The sequence below is a fragment of the Corvus brachyrhynchos genome, unplaced genomic scaffold (genome assembly GCF_000691975.1).
Source record: "Corvus brachyrhynchos isolate BGI_N302 unplaced genomic scaffold, ASM69197v1 scaffold22, whole genome shotgun sequence".
NCBI lineage: Eukaryota > Metazoa > Chordata > Aves > Passeriformes > Corvidae > Corvus > Corvus brachyrhynchos.
The window spans coordinates 7,646,716-7,669,892 of NW_008238355.1; the positions used below are offsets into that span (position 1 = coordinate 7,646,716).

Genomic DNA, 23,177 nt, shown 5'->3' on the forward strand with positions numbered 1-23,177 from the left:
AGTTGGTGGAAAAGTTGGTGAAAGCCTCTCAACCAGTTTTCTGAGCAATCTGTTTCATGAATTATTTAGTAACGAATGATACTGCTGGTGAGGCTGGTGGCCTGCTCTGTGGTCTAGTGAAGTCTTCATGTAACTGCTTTTATTCCTATTACACTCTCCTGAACAGTATTGACCTCCATGTGCATGCAGCCTCTCTGGTACTACAATTTGTATTCTGTTGAGTGTATATCCAAAGAGGAAAGATGAGCCATGTAAGACTTTGTGAAGCTAATTTTAGGTGTTTCTGTATTCTTCTAGGTTCCTGTTGGCCCGCAGAAATTAAGGAGACCGATCTGTGATGAGCTTGCTATATAGACATTTGACTATTATAGGTATTGATTTTTAATACTTAGGTGAAATAAGTATTGTCTTAGCAACCATTAGCTTCTATTAGCTGAATCAATATATTTAGTGTGGTGGTTAATTTAAGAAACTCTTCTATTAGCAAACAGTTTCTATTCTGTGTTGTGGTTTAACCTCAGTTGACAACTAAGTACTGTCAGCTTGTTGGTCACTTCCTTCCCCTTTCCATCTGCCCCAGTGGAATGGGAAGTGAATTAAGAAAAAAATGTGCAACTTTTGGATTGAACTAAAAGCAGTATAATAATTGAAAGAAAACAAAATACAGTACTACTAATGATACTAATAATTGTAATGAAGAGGAGAGAGAGAGGGAAATAAAACTCAAGACAGACAAGTAGTGTGCAGTACAGCTGATTACCACCTGCTGACTAATACGTAGCCCATCCCTCAAGAGCCACCATCCCCCTTCTGGGTACCTTCCCCTGTTTATATACTGGCCATGATGTTCTGTGGAATGTCACTTTGGCTTGTGTCACCTGTCCTGGCCATGCTCCCTCTCAGCTTTTTGTGCAACTCCTCACTAGCAGAGCATGAGACACAGAAAAGTCCTGGGCTTGGGATAAGCACTGCTTGACAGTAGCCAAACCGTCCAACATTATTCTCATCCTGAATACCAAACACAGCTATACTAATTCTAACCCGGCCAAAACCAGGACACTCAGGCAGGCAGATGTAAGAATTTTCTTTACTGCATATCTAGAAAGAGATGATAATTAAAATAAGAATTGGCTGTACACATTGTCAATTGTACTGCAAGTTAGCTGGTTCCAGTGTTGACTGGAAACACCAGTAATGTTAGTGGTTTTTTTTCTCGATGCTTGTGCATTTAAAGTCAGGCCCATCATACTGTATTTTTCCAGCTTCTGCTTTTTTTAGTGTTGGTAGTTATCAGTTCGTCATAAGGAATTTTACTATAAATTTCAAGTCAACATTTAAGCTAATTTTTTTTTTTTGAGAGGGATGTACTGAAAATGTTTTTGGTTGTGTTGAAAATATTCTTGATTACTCTTAAGTACCCCTAAGCAACTCCAAGATGTAGATAAAAAGTATGAAATTTAATAGGAAGATAGCTTTGGAAATTGTGAACTATTTCCCAAGGTAGCTGGTCTGGATTTGTCTGAATTACAAGCTTCATAAAGTTGCCATTTTCCACTTGCGGTACATCTTTTAAGGTACTTAATTTGAATTCTCTGGACATTTCAGCTGGAATGTACGTATTCTGCTGACTGATTGAGCTTTCTTCACTGTGTCAGCTTTATGCCGTGTCTGTAGTTAAAGCTCTTGGTGGGACATGGCAAGAAGTGTTCTCTGGTTTCTTGTCATCCCTTGACTGAGGTATATTTTCTCTTAGCAGTAGGCATAGTGGACCCCTCATTGTCTTGTTTTAGGTGCATGAAGAGGTGGTTTATTGTGCTTCGGAGCTGTTTTATACTTTGTCTTGGTTTTTGGAGTAATAACTGCTTGTTTGAGAATACAGCCAAGGTAATTCTGATTGATCATGTTGTCAGAGTGCCAGGTACTCTCCAGGTTGTCTTCAATGCTGTGTTGAAGACCAAACCTAACAAATAATATAGTGCTTATAGTTTCTTTTGAAGTCCTGCAAGCCAGGCTTTATAAAGCCTTGAAATGCACATTTGAGTGGCTGTCACGTTTTAGCATACAATACCTGCAAATCTAAGTCTCCTTGTTTAACTTAAGATGGTAAACCATGTTCTTGCTTTGCATCTTATCTTCTTTTCTTAGGAACAATGTATAGCAAATCTTGAAAACATCTTGCTTTTTTTCCTAACAAATGGGCATCTCATTCCTCTTGCAGAACATACGTGTTACAAACCCACCTCAAGAAGGAAAATGTTAAGTGGGCTAGATTTAAATAAATACAGGCACCACAGTTGAAAGGAAGTCTGAAGGTATTTCGAAGAAGAAATTTGTTAACAGGAAGCCTTCGTAGTGAAAGAGCTGTTACATAAAAGCATTATTAAAATTTGGTGAAATGAGGGATAAACAAGTGTGCTCATGCACACAGTCTGTATGCCTTGAATAATGACCATTGTACTGAAAGAGTATCTCCCCACTGAAGCATATGATTCAATCTTGTGAAATAAAATCTGAACGAAAGAGAATTCTGTGTCCGTATGTTGGTATCTCCCGTGCTGCAGGAATGTGTTAACATAGCCTACCTGTAAGCCAAGGAGGAAGATCTCAGAACCAGCACAGCCATCACAATCAAAGCTACTATTAATGCAAACTTGCATTCAGTACATGCTATCCATAAGTCAAAAATTGGTGGCAATTTCCTGATACTTTACTTTAAATGTTTGCATTTTCAAAAAGCAGAGTTTGAATTTTGGAAGCATAAACTATTTCCTACCACAGTGATCACTTCTTGAGTCCTTCTTTTGCTTTCTCTATATTTCTTTCTTGGCCATGTTGGCAAATCAGGCTAAAAAAGTTTTTAAGCAGCAGCTGTATTCCTGTTCTGTCAACTCAGTTGTACCAGGTAATGAACTAAATCTGAAAATTGATAAATTGGAAGTATAGCCTTTAAAAAAAGGAGGAGGTGAGGGAAAAGAAAGAAAGGAAGGTAGTTTTAACTCAGATCAAGTCCCTGTTTTGGTTTAACTCAGATATGATTCCCTGAACCGATTCTCTGTGCATTGGTACAAACAGTTCTGGGGATAGCATGGGTAGGGGGTGGGACTACTAAAGTCGTTTTGCAAAGATGTGTTTGCGAATATGTCTTTTGATTCTAAGACCTGGGGGCAGGAAGGGTCTTTGTTCTGTATTTGCTCTCTGTGAAACAGTGGGGTACTTGTTATCTGCCTGGATGAAGTTGAACATAGCATTCCCTTGGCTTGGATTTAACATTTCTCAGTATAAGAAATTGTCCTCAATTTTTAGAAACTTTAAGCGTGTTCTGATAATAGCAGCATGAAGGCTCCAGGTTATTTCACTCTGTGTTATGTCCACTGTGATAATGAAACTTTTATTTCCATCAAGAAGCAGTACGTGCCTAACCACCTTGCTGTGTGAGATTTTGTATCTGTAGCAAACCCCAGCTAGTATCCTGACTTGTACTTTCTTTATTAAGACATGATTTTTTTATTGTCAGTGACTCAGAAACAGACAGTGACATTTTTGGCACACAGTACCATTTGTTCTCTGTTGTTGCTCTTTCTAAATAGGTTATATCTCTTGAATTGTAGCATTACATTCATGTGAATCATCCCATCAACTTCACTAACATCAAATAGGTTGCATGTACATTCCTGCAGGAGAGCTCTAAGTTCTTGTTCATTATCTTTCCAACATAATTCTCTGGGCAATTAAAGATTTTTTTTTTTTTATATTTTCATTCTTTGTTCTATTAGTTCTATTATCCTTGTCTTTCTTTCTGGTGAGTATTTAAGTAGTCATAAAAATTAGGATAACTCCCTAAGGAATAATTGTGAGAGGACTACACCAAAAAACCCAGAAGCTTGAATTTTTGCCTGTGTGAGGTATTTGGTTGAAGGAGGAATGAAGGGATAGAAATATGCTGAGATGGGAAATCTAGTTCCTTAAGGATGTCAACCCATGCCTGCATTTTCTTGAGATGAAAGATAAAACTATTACCTGGCTTGTTTCAGACACTGAATTTTTCAAAGCTAGTAGCGTGTTTATTTTGAGAAGCTCTGATTTTGCCTTCCTAGTAATGTCCCTAGGCAACATTTTTAAGAACATTGTTTAGAAAATTCCAGAGAAGTGTGATCTTTAGAGATTGCTGCTAACAGGAATGTAACAAAGCTTTATTTCTGTGGGAATGTTAAACTATCTAACTTTCTAGAAAAGGAGCATGGTGTAGATAATGTAGTATTTTTTCTTTGGTTGGTTGTCCTAAATTGCATTTACGTTTAACAGTATAGGGCAGCAGATAGGTTTTAATGTTTTACTTTATGGGAAATGATGGTAGATATACCTCCCCCAAAAAATTTACTGTGGACATGGTCAAATATGGGAGTGGAGCCCAGAGAAGTCATGGAATCACCATTGTTGCACATCTTCAAAACTTGACAAGTGCCTAAGCAGCACATTCTGGTAATACCTCTTAGTTGACCTCCAAAGGTATATATAGATTTGTACAAGGTATACCTTACCATATACATAGTGCTGTGTTGCGGTGCCTTGGTGTTTTGGATTAGAAAGAAGATACTTGGTAAAGTCTACTGTTGCGTCAGGTATCAACCTCAGTTATCAGTGTGTAAGAATCTCAGCGATTCTACCTGTACAAGACATGCTGTGCTCTCCTTGTTTGGGCATGCCTGCCAGCACCACAGAACAATTGACTGTGCTTGTTCTGCCACAGGACTGTGGTGAGGATGTCCAGTGTTAGTGGACAACAGGGAGAGTGATCTGAGGAAAGTGCTTGATTGGCTTTGTCATTCCTATACTCATTCTGTAATGGCAGGATGAATGAAACCACGGGACTGGAGCAGTGTGGACAAAGGGAGCTTGGGAACAAGGAGTTGAGTTGGCAGTGTCTCTGAAAGCTCTTGAAATGAAAAGACAAATGAAAACTTGGGGAAGGAATGGAGTGGCACTAGAAGCTCTCAGGCTGGAATGTGAGGCCGAGTAAAACAGGGAGCTTGTGAGAGAAATAGGATGGTTGAAAGGCACTTTATGGGAGAGGAGGAGTTGGGGTTGGGAGAAACGTGAGTGTTGTATTTAAAACTCAAGAGGAAGGTTAGACAAAATACTGAGTGTCTCCTTATTAAGTGAGCACCTTCATTCAGTGCACTGACAAAGGCAGAAGTGCAGTGGAAAAAAAAATTAGATATGATTATGCATGCGTTCTGTGTTGGGTTTGTGTGGCAAGGTTTTAGTAGCAGGGGTCTGCAGGTGTGGCTTTTGTGAGAAGCTGCTAGAAGCTTCCCACATGTCCAGTAGACCCAGTGCCAGCCAACTCTGAGATGGACCTGCTGCTGGTCAAGGCTGTATCCCTGCAACCCGTGGATGTTCACAGTGGGTCAGGGTGGTGCCTAAAGGAGCTTGCCAAGACTGTGTTGGACAGAAAGTTAGATACAAATGACGCTACCTTAGAGAAGTAGTCAGGAGTAGAGATCACTTCTTTCCTCTTTATTCACTTTGTTTTTTGTATGCGACTGGACTTCAGTGCACAGGTGCTGAACATTTTTTGTGCAGGCAGTCTTCATTTTGGTATTCCCTGATACTTGTGGACTTGGCATTGTTTTGGTAGTGGGTCTTTTGGTAAGGAAGGCACAAATACTAAGCCTATGCTATCATCTATGGAAACATGATAGTATATAAGATTTTATTCATCTGCAGAGTGATTTTAACCACCTTGAAGGTATTTTAGTACACTTAGAATTTTGAGTGGTTGCCAATAGAATGAATAATATCACATATCGTCAGCCTTCACAAATTTGTCATGGCTGTGGCCCTGAGGGTTTTGACATTTTTGTTATGAGAAATTTTGGCTTTTTTATGCAAATTAACTCAAATCAGAAAGGAATTCCCGAGAACACAAAACTGAGACCCCTGAGACCATGAGCTCTTAATTCTTGCTCAGCCAGACACTGCTGGTAATGATTCTCACATCCCTTGTTATGATCATTGCTGGTCATTGCTGCTGTGGGAGGTGACTAACTTGTAAATGGAGGTATACACACACACACACACACACTTTCTGTATATTCATTTGGTGTGCACTTTTGCTTTTTCTTATCTTCACAGAATGGTAGAGTTGTTGACATTGGCAGGGACCTCTGGAAATAGTCTAGTCCATCCCAGTGCTCAGAGAAGGATTAGCTAGAGCTGATTACTTGTGGCAGTGTAAGTTTTGAGTATCTCCAAGGACAGATGTTGGGGAAGATGAAACAGGAAAGCCTTATAAATATGATTGCCTGACAAAAGATTTTGGGAATATGAAAACTACAGGCAACATCGAAATGAAAGCCATTTTTGAAATACCAAGTCTTAGTTACTGAACAACTGGAAAACAATGGTATGGCCGACTGAAGGTAATCCCCTCTTGATCGAACAATACCCTCTGATTGCAAGCAGGTCCAAGGGTCAGAGCAGACCCTACTAGCTCAGCAGAAGGGGTCCAAAGAGTAGTTTTTAGAAGTTAAGATGTAACACTCTATGGTAATATAAGAACTCTTACAGGCTGTATGTAAATGCTATAGGATTTGTATCTTGTATTAGATTGGTTAGTGACAATTAGAATATTCAGTACAGAAGATGATTTATTGTATTGTAACCAGGATTTCAGACACTCTTACACACTCTTATCACTTCTTCTTCACTCTCATTCCTTTCGCTCTCTCTCCCTCTTTACTTACCCGCTCACTCTCTTGCTCTCTTGGGCCTGCTCAGAGCTGCAGCTGGCAGCTCTAAGCAGTGCCCCTATACCCACGCCCTTTGCAATAAACCCCATGTTCCAAGATCTGACTATAGAGATCTCTCGTCACCGTCCGTCTCCATCCGTCCCGACCGTCCGAACCACCCCAAGCTCCCACAGTCCGACACCCAACGTGATTGTCGAACCCACACCCAGCACCTACAGACAGAGATTCTGTAACCTCTTTTTCTGATCCACTCTAAGCACAGAGGAGCAGTGTGAGCTCTCTGTGGATTACAAATAGAATCATGAAGGTTCGAATATTCCTCGAAACAAGACTAGAACCAAATGAGGCTAAATGTTGGTACCAAAAAATTGATATATTTTATTTAGCTGTAGGAGAGGCAAAGAGAAAGAAAGAAACAGAAAAAGAGGTGGGGGATGGGGGGACAGGAAGAGTGACAGAGGCACAGTAAGTAGAAACATATCCCCCCTCTGTGGATCTTAATGATGTCTTGTTGATCCTCCGGTCTTCTAGGTGGTCAGGGTCCCCTGCTGAAGAAGCATAGAATCCAATGGATTAATAAAGGTTTGGGCCAGGTGGGAATGCCCAGGTACCTCCCCTCTGAGGGGGCAAGTTTGACACTGTCCTTTGCAAGACTGTGGATCATTTGTATCATTTTGCATCAAGTGTAGTGCTCTGGTGCAGGGTCTGGGGTACGGTTCAGGGGCCCTTTAAATGGACCATGACACTCCCTCGGCTGCCCCTCACATGAATGTCCTGTAAATGTGGCTTTCCTGGCTGAACCAGTTTGAGTAATGGAGAATGGGTGTTTGTTGCCTCTGACAAGAGACTTTTCACCATGCACCTGAAACACTCTTCCTCCACTCTCTGGTGGAGTGGGGGATGTCTGTACAAACCTGGTCTCAGTAAATAAGACAGCTGCTGGGCTTGGTCCTCCTGTGGAAGTTTCTTCTCCCCCAGCCCAGACCTGAAAATAGTGACATTTTTTTCTTAAAGTAACTTACAGTCCAAGGCCTCAGCCCAGGGGATCCATTCAGGGTGCAGTGATCTTCAGTGCAGCTCTGTTGATGCAGCTTCACTACGCAGTTCTAATGGACAAAAATCCTTCATAAAAATGTTTAAGCCATAAACTATAGTATTTCAGTCTCTGACAGTTGTCTGGGTGCCTGCTCCAGTGTTTGAGTCCCATTAGGGTAAGGAAGTTTTTCTTTATGTTTAAATGTCCAGTTTGTGCCCATTGTATATTGCCTTCCCACTGGACAACAATGGGAAGACTGGCTCAGTGATCTTTTGTCCCCTCTGGCATTTAATAGATACTGATTAGACTCCTCCCATCCCACCCTGACTTTCCTCCCTGCTGACTAGTCCCATCTCTCTTAGCCTCTGCTCAGATATCAGATGCTCCAAGCCGTTACATTTTTGTAGCCCTTTGCTGGCCTCACACCAGTATGGCTGTGTTTGTGTTGTACCGGAGCATCTGGAACCGTCACAGCATTCCAGATGTGTTTCAGCAGTGCAGAGTGGAGGAAAAGGATCATGTCCCTCAACCTACAGGCAATGCTTTTCCTAAAGCAGAATGTAATTGAAAGGATTTTCACTGCTTTGTTTCTTTAGGTCTCATTTTAAACTGTTGGGAAACATTATATATAGTCTAGATACATAGTCTAGAAAATATTTCCTACTTTTTGAAAATTTTGGATTTTTCCCTTTCCAAGTTGTATTAGCTTGAAATAATATTATGTTTTGTGAAGTTTCAGAGACAGTAATAGAAAAGGTGTATTCATTGGAGGGGAGAAATTTGCTCCAGCTGATGCTTGCAAGATTGAGGAATATTTTGAAAATGAGTAATTTTTACATATCAACATAAATTGGCAGTTGCTTTCCATTTAGTTTGTACCTTATCCTCGTGGTAATTAAACAAATGGCTAGTTAAGATGTGGTTTACCAGAAATATAAAAGTACTATGTCTGTGCTATACTGGACTTGGTTTTAAAGCACTTGAGACTTAAGTTCAAATAATTCTCCACTCTGCTTACATTTTTGGGTTTTGTTAGTTTTGATTGTCTCCAAGGACAGTGTTCTGTCTCCTGTCCCTTTCTCCATTTTTTTTTTTCATCTTCATCAGATTTTTTGATCCACCTTCCAAATTTGTACAAAGTCTGCTAAATTTCATGTGCATCAAGGAAGCACATATTTTGTCTAGCACTGCTGATCTTTCATTCACAAGATCTGGGGTTTTGTTGCTGTTTGGTGTAGGGTTGTTTCCTGTCAAATGATTTTCCATCTACCTTCCCCCTTCTTTTATACAGTAAAATTTAGTAACAAAACATGGTGAGTCTGAAAGTTTTTGGTTATCTCTTTCTCCAGCACAAGGAATTTTGGACAAACCATTCTTTGGACGATGTCACGTTTTTAAGCTGTTGTAACTGAAATGTTTCTTCAACTTTCACTTTGAAGTAGGTTAAAAATGTAAAATATTAGAGGACTAGCTACATTATTGTGTGGGTGCTTGTAGAATTTTTTGCTTGCTCTAACTGTTCTTGGTAGTTGATTTAGTACTTCTCTTTGAAGATTCATTTTGTCCTGTGTGTATACTGCTAATGTGACTGTATAATGCTCAGTACAGCATTCATTTAGTTACAGAGATAAAGAATTCTTGTTTACACAATGATATTTTAAAGGTAGTGCTATTTCAGCATATATTTGGAAAATTGTCGGTTGTTTGAGAAAATGTTTATATTGCCTGTAACATGCCTTTCAGGAGTCTGTTGTGCTCAGTGGAGCTGATGCTGGTTTATATTTTTCCCATGCAGCACACTGTTAATGTATTTCTGCTTTTCCAGTATCAATTTTTGTCTTGGGAATCAATATGATCAGCTGATGTAGAGGTTGATGTAAAGAATTTTAACATAGACAGTCCTTAGTAAAACATGTGTATTGTTCATGACTTTTTAAGGTTAGACATTATCTGTCTGATCATAAGGTGACATGGAGGTAAAATAATTTTAATGGATTGTGTGCCCTTTTCCTGTAATTACAGTTTGTTTATCTATAAACACTGTTGTAGCAATTACATTTTTTAGCTACCACACTATTCAGATCACTAAGTTGTGTTTAACAGCAATCAATGGGCATTTTAAAAATTGAATGGAACAGAGAAACTGGAAAAAAATTACTTTGGGTTAGAATCAAAATTTCATGGAAAGAAACTCCGTTAAGCTTGTTTAGTTTACCAGAAGAAAGATAGGACTTGGTTGTGGTGTCTAATCATGTAAGGGAAAAATAGAGACAAAACTTAACCTACAAAGTGTTGCAATAATTAGTGACTGAAGCCTGAAGCCAAATTCAAACTGGAAATAAAGTACAAAGGACCGTGAGTAGCCTTTCAGACATCACAGCAACTGATGGATTCTTTAGCTCTTAATAACTTGAATTTTGCCGTGGATGCCTTTCTGTAAGAACTGCTGTAGTTCTTACAGTAACAGGAGTTACTGGTCTTAGAGACTGGAACCTGAAGAAAATAAAAGGCCTCTGTTTAAGAGGAAATGGTTGATTTTGAGAGACTCTCTGCCTGAAACTCTGAACCTTCCAAGAAAAAATCAGGTATTTATAGTGATTTTTTTTGTCAAACTAGGTTGCATCTCCCTGTGTCCTTCTCCTCCTGCTTTTATATTCACCTTTGAGTTTGGCATTACTTGGCTGATCTCTGCTCAATCACACATTCTGCACCTACAAAAATTTAACAGTTTTTCCCCTTAGTAGGGATTCCTTCAAACTGGTAGGAAATGCAGTGCTTTCAACAAAATGGACAAACAATGCTGGTTTAGAATGATTGAAGTTTCTTTAGCCCATGTCTTTGAGTTGTTACTGCTATGACAGTGTTTAGGCTTGAGGCTAAATCAGTCTTATAGATACATCTATTCAGACTCATTGAAGTAGTCCATCAAACAAGTAGAATTTAATTTTTTGAAGGATTTTGCTTTATAGCGTGGCAAGTAAAAGCTATGAGTATGTATGGCAAAAGGATTGAGAATAAAACAAGAGCACTTGTTCCACATTTTTTCCTTCTGGCTTTCAAATCAAAGGTGCAAATGAAATGGCCAGATTCATTGTCATAATAATCATCTGTATTTGTGGACACCAGTAATCCGTCATGTAGAGTGGAAGACTAGGCCAGGAGGAATTGCATAAAGTTTAACAAAGATACTTGTAAAGTTGTGCAGTGACAATGGCGTAATTCCCAAACAGCAGGTAGACTGTTGTATGACTGGCTGGGATGATCTGCTTAATAGGAGCTGGGGCTGCTGCTGGATGGCAAGCTGAACAGTGTGCCCTTGTGGCAATGAGGTCAAACCGATTCTCTTGTATTGGTAAGAGGAGTACTAGGGTGCTGTGTCTGGTTTGTCCCCTGATTTCAAGAGAGATATTGATGAAAAATTGGAGATGGTCCAGCAGTTGGCCACCAGGATGATTTGTATGTTAGAAGGATGGTTAGCATGTTAGAGAACTCAACATTTGAAGAAAAGTTCAAGGAAATTGTTTAGGTTGGAAAAGACATCTTCGAGTTCAACTGTGTAACCCAAGTCCCCCCAAAAATGATGTTCCTAAGTGCCACATCCACACATCTTGTAAATATCTCCAGGGATGGTGATTCTACCACTACCCCTGGCAGCCTGTTTCAGTGCTTGACAACCTTTCCAGAGCAGAAATTTTTCAAATATCTGATCTAAACTTCCCTTTGTGCATCTTGAGGCCATTTTCTCTTGTTATTTTTGAGAAAAGACCAACCCCCACTTTGTTGTAGAAAGCAAGAAGGTCCTCCCAAGCCTTCTTTTCTCCAGGCTAAACACCCCCAGCTCCCTCAGCCAATGCTCATAATGCTTGTGCTCCAGACCCATCACGAGCTGTTACGATCCGGTTTAAACCCAGAAAAGCAAAGTAAGTTAAGTCTCTGAGCATAAACCGAAAAGAACTTAGAAGGTTCAAAATATCCCCAGAAATGAGATTAAAACCAAACGAGGTTAGATGTTGATGCCAAAAAAGCATGTATTTTATTTAATAGTAAAAGAGGCAAAGAGAAGGGAAAAGAAAGAAAGAAAAAGAAGTGTGCGTGGGGGGGCTGGGGGGACAGGGAGAGGTGACAGGGATTAGGTGGAAGCAGATCACCCATCCGAGGGTCCCAATGACGTCTCGTTGCTCCCCTCCATCTGGTCTGCTGGTGGTGAGGGTCCCCCGTTGCCACCGTGGCCACACTGCTTCATGCTGCCACATGCCGAAGGGTGCAGAACTCCGTGGATTAGTATACACTTTGGGCCAAGTGGGAACGCCCACATGACTCCCCTGCAGGGGCCGGCTTGACACTGTCCCTTGCAACACTGCGGGTCTGTTGTATCATCTCTGGGGCTCTGGTGCAGGGTCTGGGGACCCCTTTGAGGGGGGCCCCTGTGATGGGCCATGTCACCCCTTCTGCTGTGGATGAGCTTCCCCCCTCCCACACCCCCCCCGGTGAGGACCCCTCAGCTGGGCTCTGCACAGTGGAGGACGGGCAGTCACTGTGCCTCTGACCAGAGGCTTTTCCCAGATACCCAAAGCCTTTCCTCCCTCCACCCTTTGGTGGAGGGTCTGTTTGAGCCTGGCAGCTGATGGCCCTGGGGCTGAGGTCTCCACCTTGGAGGTGTTAAGCCTGTGCTTAGTGAAATGTCCCCAGCCCTGAGCTGTTACTTTATCTTATCTTCATCAGCGAGCAGTGTAAGGCCTCAGTCAGGGCCCCATTCAGGGTGTGGGAGTCTTCTCTGAAGCTTTTGTAATACAGTTTTAAAAGTCCTTTAAGAAAATGTTTAAGTCATAAAATATAATATTTAAGTCTCTGACACCAGCTTCATTGCCTTTCTGTGGACACGTTCCAGCACCTCAGTGGAGAGAGATGGCTTGGAGAGGTTTCAGCAGTCATCCAGTACATAGAAGATAGTTGTGAAGGAGAAGTTGTTTTCTGCTCAAAGGTGCACAGTGAGAGCAGAAATTTCATCTCAGTATAGGAAAAAAATCTGTTAGAAATAACTAAACACTGGAGTAAGTTTCTGAAAAGCATGGGGAAATCTCCCTCACTGGAAATATTTAAGGCTCATGTTGGCAGCACCATAGCTTACCTGATCAAAGGCCCTGTTAAAACCTAGTGAAATAAGGTCCAAGAGACCAGGTAATTTCCCAAGATTTTTTCCAGCCTGAGCTACTCTTACAATGCTGTGGTTACAGCTCTTTGTCAGGCTTGGCTCTGGGCAGAGATAGCAAGGTTGTAGATTAGGCAGTAGCAAACTGTATAAAGAAGTGTGATTACAATTACTGACAGACACTTGATGGAATATTTTTTTACAGTAAAGAAAGTAAAATTTACTTGCATTGCTTTTTTTATTTTTGTTCTTTTTATTGTTGCATGAAAGAAAATAAAAGATGTACTGATGTGGAAAAAAAACCTAAAAATGCAAGTTTGATGCAGTCAGAATTAAAATACCAAATTTATTTAAATATTGAGCTAAAAGAAATAATGCCTTTATATTATTCACATTATATATAATATATGTATAGAGGTATGTTGTAGTGCTGCTTTATGAAAATCCAGCAGAAGAAAATCTGTGGACTGCAGGTGTTTCACAGGGCTATTGCTTTGCTTGCCAGATAGTTGAAATTAAGCAGTACTTGGTTCAGCTGGTCATATAACACATGCCTCTCAGGCAGAGGGCAGAGCAAAGACAGTTGAGATAGTGTATCAGTAAACCTTGGAGAAGTTATAAACATTGAAGAAGCAAATGTTCTACAGGAAGAAAAGCTGTGGGAGGAGCTGTAAGGCAGATCTCTTGAGGCAGACATTGCTACAAATAAGAGGTAGGTACACTTTGGGAATTTGGGCTCTTTAGTCTGATTCTGAAATAAGGTAACCTGACAATGAACTGTCGTCTTCAGTAGTCCTGCATGCTCCTTTCAGTTGTGTGTGATTTGATTCTGCTTAGCATCCATCTGTATCTTTTTGTGTCATCTGCAGTATTTGCATTCGATGCAGGGTAGTCAAGTGAGGTGGTGATATATATTTGCGTGTGCAGTTTCCAGAAGATGTTGGAGGAAACAGGTGTGCTGTAGAAAACTGAATGCACCTCTTACCTTTCTTTAGTCTCCTTTTGTGCACCTACTCAGCACAGAGTCTGGAGTAGAATCAGAAATGCCTTGCTGTTCATAAGGATCTGGGCTACAGACCTGGATTCACTGCATTTCCATCTGATTTGTATGTGTTATTTTCAGGAGTCTTCAGTTAATGGCAGACAGTCCTTCATAAAGTCATGTTGTTACTAAAGAGCAAAGAAGGAGAGAGGGGGAAAAGGGATTTTAAAGTATTAGGCACATAGGCATATGTCTAGGGTTTTTTAGCAGCTTTTGATGGTAGCCTAAGCAGAAACCATTTCCCTGGAGTTTCCCACTTTCTCGCTCTTTCTTCTGTGTCACTCTGGAAAATTACTTTGGTGTCTCTCGTAAGAGAAGACTCTTCTAATAATCTTCGAGTTTTTCTCTGTTCAGAGGCATTTTTCTCTGCCAGCTGACTCATGGGATTGCTTGAGAGAAGATGAAGTTTCAAAAAGAAAACCAAAAAACCTGTTTTTGTCCTGTAACTGCTTAGTATGTGCAGAGAAGAGGCTATTGAGAGTCAGTCTTCTCCTCTCCATCTTTCAAGTCAAAATCCCGTTAAAACCAACAATACAAAGTACAAGCATCTTAATCTCATCCAAACCAAGTTTTTTTATAAACTATCACAGCTATGTTATGAAGTAATGTCATACCAAGTCCTCATAAATCCTTGTACTGTACACTGCTTGGAAAATCTGATTCTGTAAATAAGTAGCATTTCACACAACTGTTTTCCAAATAATTTTATTGCCTCAATATTTTTTTTTTCTGTCCTCATCAACTGCGATACAGGCCCATGAAGTAATGGAAAGTAAATCATCCACTAATTATAGCATTATTACATTTTACGTGGACTTTTCCTGGCGCTTCAATTATGGGGTGTTAGTTCTCCGTAAAGATTAATTCCTTGGATTTTCCCTAGCATCTGCTGTTTGTGAAGGATTTTCTCTGACCGTTTAGAGGAAGGTGATGGTGAAGGTATCTTGAAATTAATGTCCTGGTCATCAGTACATTCATCTCAGGTGCTGAGATTGAGAAAGCTAAAGAAGGTTCTTTGAAGTTCGTAAAGCAGGAATCCAGTTATCCATAGTTCTGAGCATTGAAGGAAATCAGGCAGGCTGAATGCCTAGAAAATGAGAAATACACAAAAAGAGATTATCTGAAACCATTTTATTTTTCAGGCATTTGGGAATTGTCACCTTCAAATTCCTTCTCTGAACAGAATTCTCTGGGCAGCATTCTCCTGCCCTTCACTGCAGGATCACTTTTTCTGTCTCCAGAGCTGATGGCCTGATTCATTAGGTAACTATCTGTCTACCTCAACACAAGTAGGGTCCTGCCCACCTAATTATTGATATTTTGTGTATTTAAGAAAGTACTGTATTTTGTGGTGTTACGGATTAGCCATAACAAACAATACAATAGGCAGCCAAGTCCTTCCTCCAGCCACTCACGCTCCAAACAGTGGATGGGGGAAAGAACTCGAAGGGTAAAAGTGAGAAAACTCATGGGTTGAGATAAAGACAGTTTATAGGGCAAGCAAAAAAAAAGCTATGCACACCAGTAAAGCAAAATAAGGAATTGCAGATATTCAGCCATCTCCATGAAAGCACAGCTTCATCGCGTGTAATGGTAACTTGGGAAAGCAAACACCGTCATTCCACACATTCCCCGTTTCTTCTTTTTCAAGTTTTTTTGCTGAGTGTGTCATCGTCTGGTTGGCTGGGTTCAGCTGTCCTGGCTGTGTCCCATCCCAGCTTCTTATGCACCCATAGCCTGCCTGTTGGCCTGGCAGCACATGAAAACAGGAAAGCTCTTGGTGCTGTGTCAGTGCTGCTCAGCAGTGTTATTGATGCTGTTTTCAGCACAAATCCAAACCCTAGTCCCATACAAGCTACTATCCTACAATTTCTACTACAAAGAAAACTGGCTTTATCCCAGAGAAAACCAGCACGAGTACTGAAAGCTGTTGCTACTGCAGACGACCATTTTGAACCTCGTGTTTGGTTGATACACCATCATACTGTAAACTTCACAGAGGCTATGTTGAGGTTGTACTGCCTCTTCTTCTGCTATTTTGACATGGGTTTTTGTCTATTTCTCTATTTTTGTTTTGCCTCTGAATCACAAGTTCTTTTACTCAGAGTTCGGATTGAAACGCAGGCTTTTCTTCTAATTGATGTTTATTATTTTCTTATCTATAACACAGCTGCATGGGATGTACCTCTTAGTTAACAAGGTGGAAAATGGCCATGAGTTCTAACTTTCAAGGCCTTTTAAGGTCCAAATCACCCTATTATGGAATTCCAAGGAATTTATTTTTACTTATAATCCAATAACTAACTATTCATGATCAGTACTGTGGGTTTTTTGACCCAATACCAAAACATCCAGATTTGTGAAGGAGAAGGAGAAAAGAAGAAGAACAAATCCACACCCCAAATCCTCCATATTGTTACACATATTTATATATTATTATATCCCACAACCTAAATTCTCTAAACCCAGGGTTCCAACAGGTTTTTGCCCGTGTTAATACGGATATCTTTATGAAGGTAATTTCTAGCATTTCAGGGAAGTTAAACTGAAACAATTAAGATCTCAATGTGTGGAATTGTGTTGACTCTGCTTTTTGTAAATAACTGAGTTGCTGACATATATTGCTAATGCGCATGGATCCTAGTCATCTGCTATTTGAACTTATGGGGTAAATAAAACTGGCAGGTGGTTGCTGTGCAAGTGTCTCAGACTTTAGTGCTGACTGCAGTCATGTACTTCATCAGCACGTTCTACCACCATTTGGTAGAGTACAAAGATCTACTGAGCTTAAGGGACTTCAGGATCATTGCCAAGTTTCTTTGTATTCTAAGTGGTTACAGATCCTGCCCTTCTAGCATTATTAATCCCCTTCCTGTGCATCTTTCCTCTGCCTTTTGCATCAGTATGGAGCATGATCTGGGCAACTAGGTAAATTTTCTGGAAATTCTGATAAGTCTTAGTCTATGTTAAATGTGTGACAAAAGCCATTTTGACTTCAGCAGATTGGAGCAGGCTTTAAGGGTAATTGATAGCAAGAAGCACACACTACTAAGTTGATCCTCTGATCCTAAATTTCTGATCTCTAACGTGGAGATGCTGTACATTAACATCATCAGAACTGAGCACAAGATGTATTTCTGAGCCTTCTTATACTAGAGGTAGACATTTTCAAAACAGTTTCATCTAAAGCAGACTGGAAATAATTGCCTTTCAGAGCTGAAGTTGGGCAAACCAATAAGCACTTGAAAATATGGTCGTTTAAATGAGGGAGAGTGAAGTACAACCTGAATTGATGCAGATGCCGTCTGTAGCGCCCTAAAAGCAGGAAAAGAGAAAATCTAATCAGACAGAAAATACTGCTAAGATTAAATTATTGCCTTTTTTTGCTTTGTTGAGCCAATACTTACAAGGAACTCAATGCAAACTGTCACCCAGCCATTTCTTTGAAGAAAAATTGGGTCTTTAATCAGTCATCAGCCACACTGCACAAATCTAACCTATACTAGTTCCTAGCTTACTTGGGATGTCAGTTTACAAAGAGCAAGATTCTCATTCCGTTATATCCTAAATAAAGGAGTGCAATACAAAGCAGCATTCTGGTGACACCTCTTCAGATTGTGTCCAGATAAGCTTGAAGGATTTGTGCTGTTTGGAGATACTTGTGTGTTTTCTTCTTATTTCTTTCTTGTTGTTAACACTACAATAATTTATAGCCTTTATTTAGAATATTTGTAATATTGGCTTAGCTTCAGGTATTGCTAATTTATATTTGCTGTAATACATTGCGGTTTTTTGTCACACTTCTGTATTGATTTGCACAATGAAGAGTATTTTAAGTGTGTTGAAATCTCTCTATGTGTGCCATATGTGTGGGTATGATATGGTGTCTAGTTCGATTTAAGAAATAGGACTGTTATGCCATCACAAGATCTGCAGTCCAAACTTCCAGTACCACTTTACAGGCAACAACATGAAATATGTGTATATTCTCTTATGTGTGCATTTTTTTAAAAAATCGATTTATTGACTGTTTGTCTGTGAGTCCACCAGTTCTGTAATTACATAAGCAGGCGTATAATGAAAATGCAGCCTTGTTGTCTCATATGAAATCATGAAACCAGAATATTTCTGTGTCAAATTATTTTAGGTATTGCTGGGAATGGAGTTAAAGAGGTACAGAATATGTATAAGATACTTTGTGTCAGAATTCTTAAGTTTGCATGCATAAGCAAGGTACATACAAATAAATGTACATAATCTTATTGCTGTAACTGTTTTTTCAGGTGAAATAGTAACTTGTGTTTAAGGAAGTATGCTTGCCGAATGTAGCTTAATACAAAAAAACCACAGAGGTGTTTTCAAAAGACTCATCTAAGTAATTGTACAGAATAACACATTTAAAGTAAGTATTTATTACAAGAAACTTGATGGCATTCAGGAATTATGTGGTCAGTATATGCAGTTGAAGATCACTGGGGTTTGAAATTAATACCTGGAATAAACTGCAGTTCCTGCTTTGCCTATATGCAACCCTTCAGAGAGCTTCATGATTTTCTACTGTTCATTTTTGTACCATCAGTAGTGGATTTGGCACCTCTCCGTCAAAGAATAGAAATCCAACCCTCTCACGTAATTTCTTCTCTTTTTCAATTAAGCAAGTATCAGTGAGGTATTCCAAAAAATCATGTATTCACAGAAACAATGCATAATATACTGTGTGCTTGGTCCATCCTCATTATGATATCAAGTCCTCCCTCCAGTGGCTGCTGTAATAGTTTTTTACTTTGTCAAAAAGAACTGTAAATTCTCTCTCTCAAAGCTAAATTCGGCTTTATTTATTTTGGTGCTTTTAGCTTTGCAGTTGAACTGTTACCTACTCAGTGGCAGGGTCTTCATCTGTTAAAGGAAGAAGAAGGGTATCCATGGTACAGACAAGAATGGCAAGGATTCCTGGTCCCTGCATTGCTTTATTTGATCAGGGGATGGGGTCTCGTTTTCCAGAGTAAATCTGTTCAGATAGATTTTATGTTTCTTCCCTTGGCTAACAACAAGTCTTGAGGATGTGTGTGTATTTTGTTAACTGCATTAGCTTATGCCATATTAAGAATTTTCAAATACTGTGTGGGGAGAACTGCACAATTTCATATGACTAGAATAATTTTAATTTGGGCTATCACAAAACACTACCATTGTAATTTTTTACCACTTCTAATAATTTTAACTGAAATTACTTTGTTTTCTATATGCTTTAGTAGAATATACATGGGTTTGTGCTGCAAATGTACAAACAAGATGGACAAGACTTTGGTAGTCTTTTGTCAACGGACTGTTTCGAAGCATATGAGGAAGATATTTAATATCCATGTCTGTGAATCAACATTTGAGTCACTTTAATATTTACATTGACAACATTATATACTAGAAAATGCACAAAAAACCTCAGTGGTTTTGCTGTTATTTTTTGTGATTGCTTTTGTTATGAGTGGTAACGTGACTAAAGTGTTAGCCAAAAGATGCACATTTTAACTGAATCATGTCATAATTTACAAAGTACACAATATAAACAGAGCTTTCCTTGTGGAGTTGCATCTTTAAAAGAGTTTTGTAATGTATTGCCGTTTCCCATCAACTTTGTCTGAACAGCCTTTACAAAGGAAGGTGTCAAAGTTCCAACTTGTAAAATGGATATTGGACTTTCTAGACTCCCAAGTTTAAAAAACCAAATCACAATCCCTCAAACCCGCTCTTTAGTTAATAACTAACAGGGTTAAAATTGCTGTATTACTCCTTAATATACAAGAAAATGTCTAATAGGTTTTCTCTGTGTAGAATAGAAAAGTAGTCTTTATTATGCTAAATTTGGGGGGTTTTTCTGCTGTCTATACAATGAACTGCTGTTACTTAAAAGAAATCATTTTGGGGTTCTTTCTTGCAGATCTAAGTGTTAGGGAGCCAGTAGTACAGTCGGTGAATCCTGTTACTGTTTTGACAAATTGCATCAGAGACAGAGTTCAAGCAAGCTCATCAATGAAGAAGTGTATGAGAGAGAAGAATAAAACAAGTTGGTAATGACTGACAGATAAAACAAAGAACCAAAAAAAGATTAAGGGAAAAAGAATTCAATGCACAGAAGTCTTTTTATTGAGTAGGAAGAAGCAATTGTGATTTGGTAGTTCATTCCCTTGGTGTCAGACCAAGATGAAAGAGGCTGTGGATTTGAATGTCTGGGTTGCCTTCTGTGCAGTAGGAGAAACTTGAAATAGATTTTGTTTGTAAAGTCTCATCTTGAATACAGTGAGATTTGTTCTGTACTTTACACATTTCAATACCGATAATGTATTGTGGAAATCATAGTGGTTTAAAATTGTGTGCTTCATGTAGTCTTACTAAAACAAAACTAAATAGTATAGTAAGGACAACAAAGTGGCGTTAACTGATGAAGAAAATACATAAAGGTTGTGGAAGTTCTGTTGGTTGTAGTTTGTTTTTTGTTGTATCTTGTATTTTGGACTTGCAGGTGTTGCACTTCTCTAAAAGGCTTATTGTTTACTGATGCTGATCACAAAAGAAGTTGTATTGATTAGATAGAAGTCCTTTTAGGATTAGGAACAGGTATTGTTCATTCTTGTGAACTTGAATCTTTAACCAAACTTGGTCAGACTTTGGGTTTATAATACTTAGTATTTTTTTGTTTTTTTGGTGGTGGTGTAAACAGTAGCAGATGAGAGTGATTGAAGGAGAACTCAGTAAATTTATTAATTTCCACCTCTTGTTCTTTTTCAGATTGTCCTTTGAATATTAATCTACATTTACCTCAGTATTTCAAAATCTGTTGATAGTTTGGGTAAATTATGGCTCAGCTCCAGCAAGGAGGCCCAGATGAAAAAGAGAAGACCACTGCATTAAAGGGTATGTCTTTTTGCCTTTTTTGCATGTATTGACATTTCAGAAATGATTGTTAAGGAAAGGAAAATAATATGATATAGCTATGAGTTAGAGCTTGGAAATTACAATACCAGAAGAGACTCTTAGTCCACCTGAGCTAATGCTTATCGTCTAAGGTGTGCCCATTTATCAGTATTTTCATTACATGGTATAAAACAAAATGGTCTGTGGTAAGGAGTAACAGAATAAACTATTAATTGTTTTTAAAAATTTTATAATTGTTGTTTGAGAAAGTTGACTGGTGCTTTTGTGTTCTTAGTTTGCAGCAGTTTTCATTTAATTTGTGTGACACTTTTGCTTTATAATTATGCAACCATATTGCAGCTTTTAAAAATCTCTTGGACTAGAATGCTAAAAGGAAAAAGGCTTTCAGGATGTGACTTCCATATTGGTTTCATAAAGTTCTGTTTGTATTGTATATTTTAAAAAATAAACTGATCTAAATGACTTAGGGGAAAAAAAAATAACATAAATGACATGTTTTAGATAATGGCTTTCGGTTTTGGAAGTACACGAACTTGGTTAGACCTACAAGTAAGCTAACCAAATGTTGGTTTAAAGTGCTTGCATCACACAGTTGTATTCTAAATTGTCTTTCAGAGGAGAAAAAATAACATAGCTTGCCACTGCAGTGTACATCCTGGGTTTCTATCAAAGCATTATTAGAAAGTGGTGTTCTGTTGCATATGGATGGTGTTTCTTCAGTTGTGAGTTTTTTTGACATGTTTGGTGAAAACCTATGTAGTGCTTTTATCAAACTTCATGCCAATTCTGTTCAATTAGCATATTTTGAGGAAGTTATAGTTCAGGTTTGGAAGTAAAAGTCCTATTTTATACTCAGCATTAGTTTGATTTTCATTAAGGATTAGTGTCATTGATGTGATTGAGTTATTTCCCATTGAGCTATAGAAGGTCTCCTGTAGATCACTCAGTTTTCAGCTCTGTTGAACTGTCTCAAATTGAGTTGGAAAGTCCAAGACCTTAGGTGAGAGTTGTGGATCAGATTTTGAAAGAATCTCAAAGTTGTAAGACACTTTAGATAATTTTAACTTGAAAAGTTGCGCAAGAAGAAAGTGGCCGTGTCAGTGGTTGCAGCTCAGAACAGGTGCAGTCTTCTTTAGAGACTGATGAAAACTGTAAATCATGACAAGCTATACATACTGTAAGCATAATGTACTTCATATACTATGGTCCTTGATAATCAGGAGATTGATATTTTGTTGTATAGTAAGTGACACTTTTGTATGAATAGATCTCCAAATAGATTACAGTAAGAAAGTAAGGAAACTCGAGTGAAATTAAATTCAAGGGGTGTGGTGTGACTGGAGTCTCTTTGTTGAGGAGAGAAAGATGTGCTAAAGACTGCCACCTTGATTTTGTCAAAGTACAGAGAAAGAAAGGACATGCTTTTTACATACCGTTGTGAAAGACTTCTATGACAAAATTCTTTTCTTTTTCCATATCATTTGGTTGAGAACCTAAGGAGCTCCTGCAGAACTTTCAAAGGACAGTACACAAGAACAAACACATGATTTCTTTCATGAATTGAATTTCATGGGACTTGCTGTTAAACAAAAATGATGTAAAAGTGAGCTGTGGCTGGGAAAGCCAGATTTAGAAATCGCCTAGTCAATATCTCGTGTTAAGTAGACATTTAGATACCACAGAAATACTCAGAAACCATAATACTTGTTGGAAAGATGTTGTATTTCAGCAACCATACCAGATGGCTTTTGATCCTCCAGCTTTGCCCAGTGGAATCACTCAGAAGGATGAGCTGGCACCAGTCATGGATGCTGGAATAAATGTCAAGTGAACTTGAAGAGCTGTAGAAGAGCAGATCAAGGCACCCTCAAGAACGTTGAAGATAATCTTCAGTACCTTTTAAACAGTAGAAATTTCGAAGGGTTAATTGTGTCAGTCCTTAGCCTAGGTAATGTGGTAGCCTACTGGCAACAAGACCAAGCAAAAATAGTGGTAGAAAATAAAAAATAATTGTTTTAATAAAGATGGAAACATAGTTAATGCCAAACCAAACTTAAAGAAAATCAGTATTTTCAAACTGTTTTATTTTCTTTGAGCTACAATGTTGGATAATAATAAAGGTAAAAATCAATATACTTAGAGCACTTGATGTATTTCCTTAGCAATACATGGTATCTTCATTTATGAAACAATAATAGTTCAAAGTCAGCACTCAGTCAGTTAGCACTCCTGAACAGAAAGTTTGTATGGTCTTCAATTTCGTCTACG

At 38.8% G+C, this 23,177-nt stretch overlaps 1 protein-coding gene across 5 annotated transcripts in view; it reads left to right on the forward strand.

Moving 5' to 3' along the window:
* Positions 1 to 286: 286 nt before the first annotated feature.
* The window catches only part of FAM172A (family with sequence similarity 172 member A), a 259,925-nt gene continuing 237,034 nt past the window's right edge, over positions 287 to 23,177 (forward strand). For 2 of the 5 annotated variants that reach the window (XM_017735439.1, XM_017735443.1), the window contains exons 1-4: positions 15,122 to 15,242; positions 18,263 to 18,381; positions 19,915 to 20,044; positions 20,763 to 20,888. In XM_017735439.1, coding sequence (XP_017590928.1) covers positions 20,831 to 20,888 — 58 coding nt within the window. In that variant the 5' untranslated portion in view covers positions 15,122 to 15,242; positions 18,263 to 18,381; positions 19,915 to 20,044; positions 20,763 to 20,830. Of the gene's footprint in view, positions 372 to 15,121; positions 15,243 to 18,262; positions 18,382 to 19,914; positions 20,045 to 20,762; positions 20,889 to 23,177 lie in introns of those variants that run through there. The other 3 variants (XM_017735440.1, XM_017735441.1, XM_017735442.1) reach the window with 3 other exon arrangements.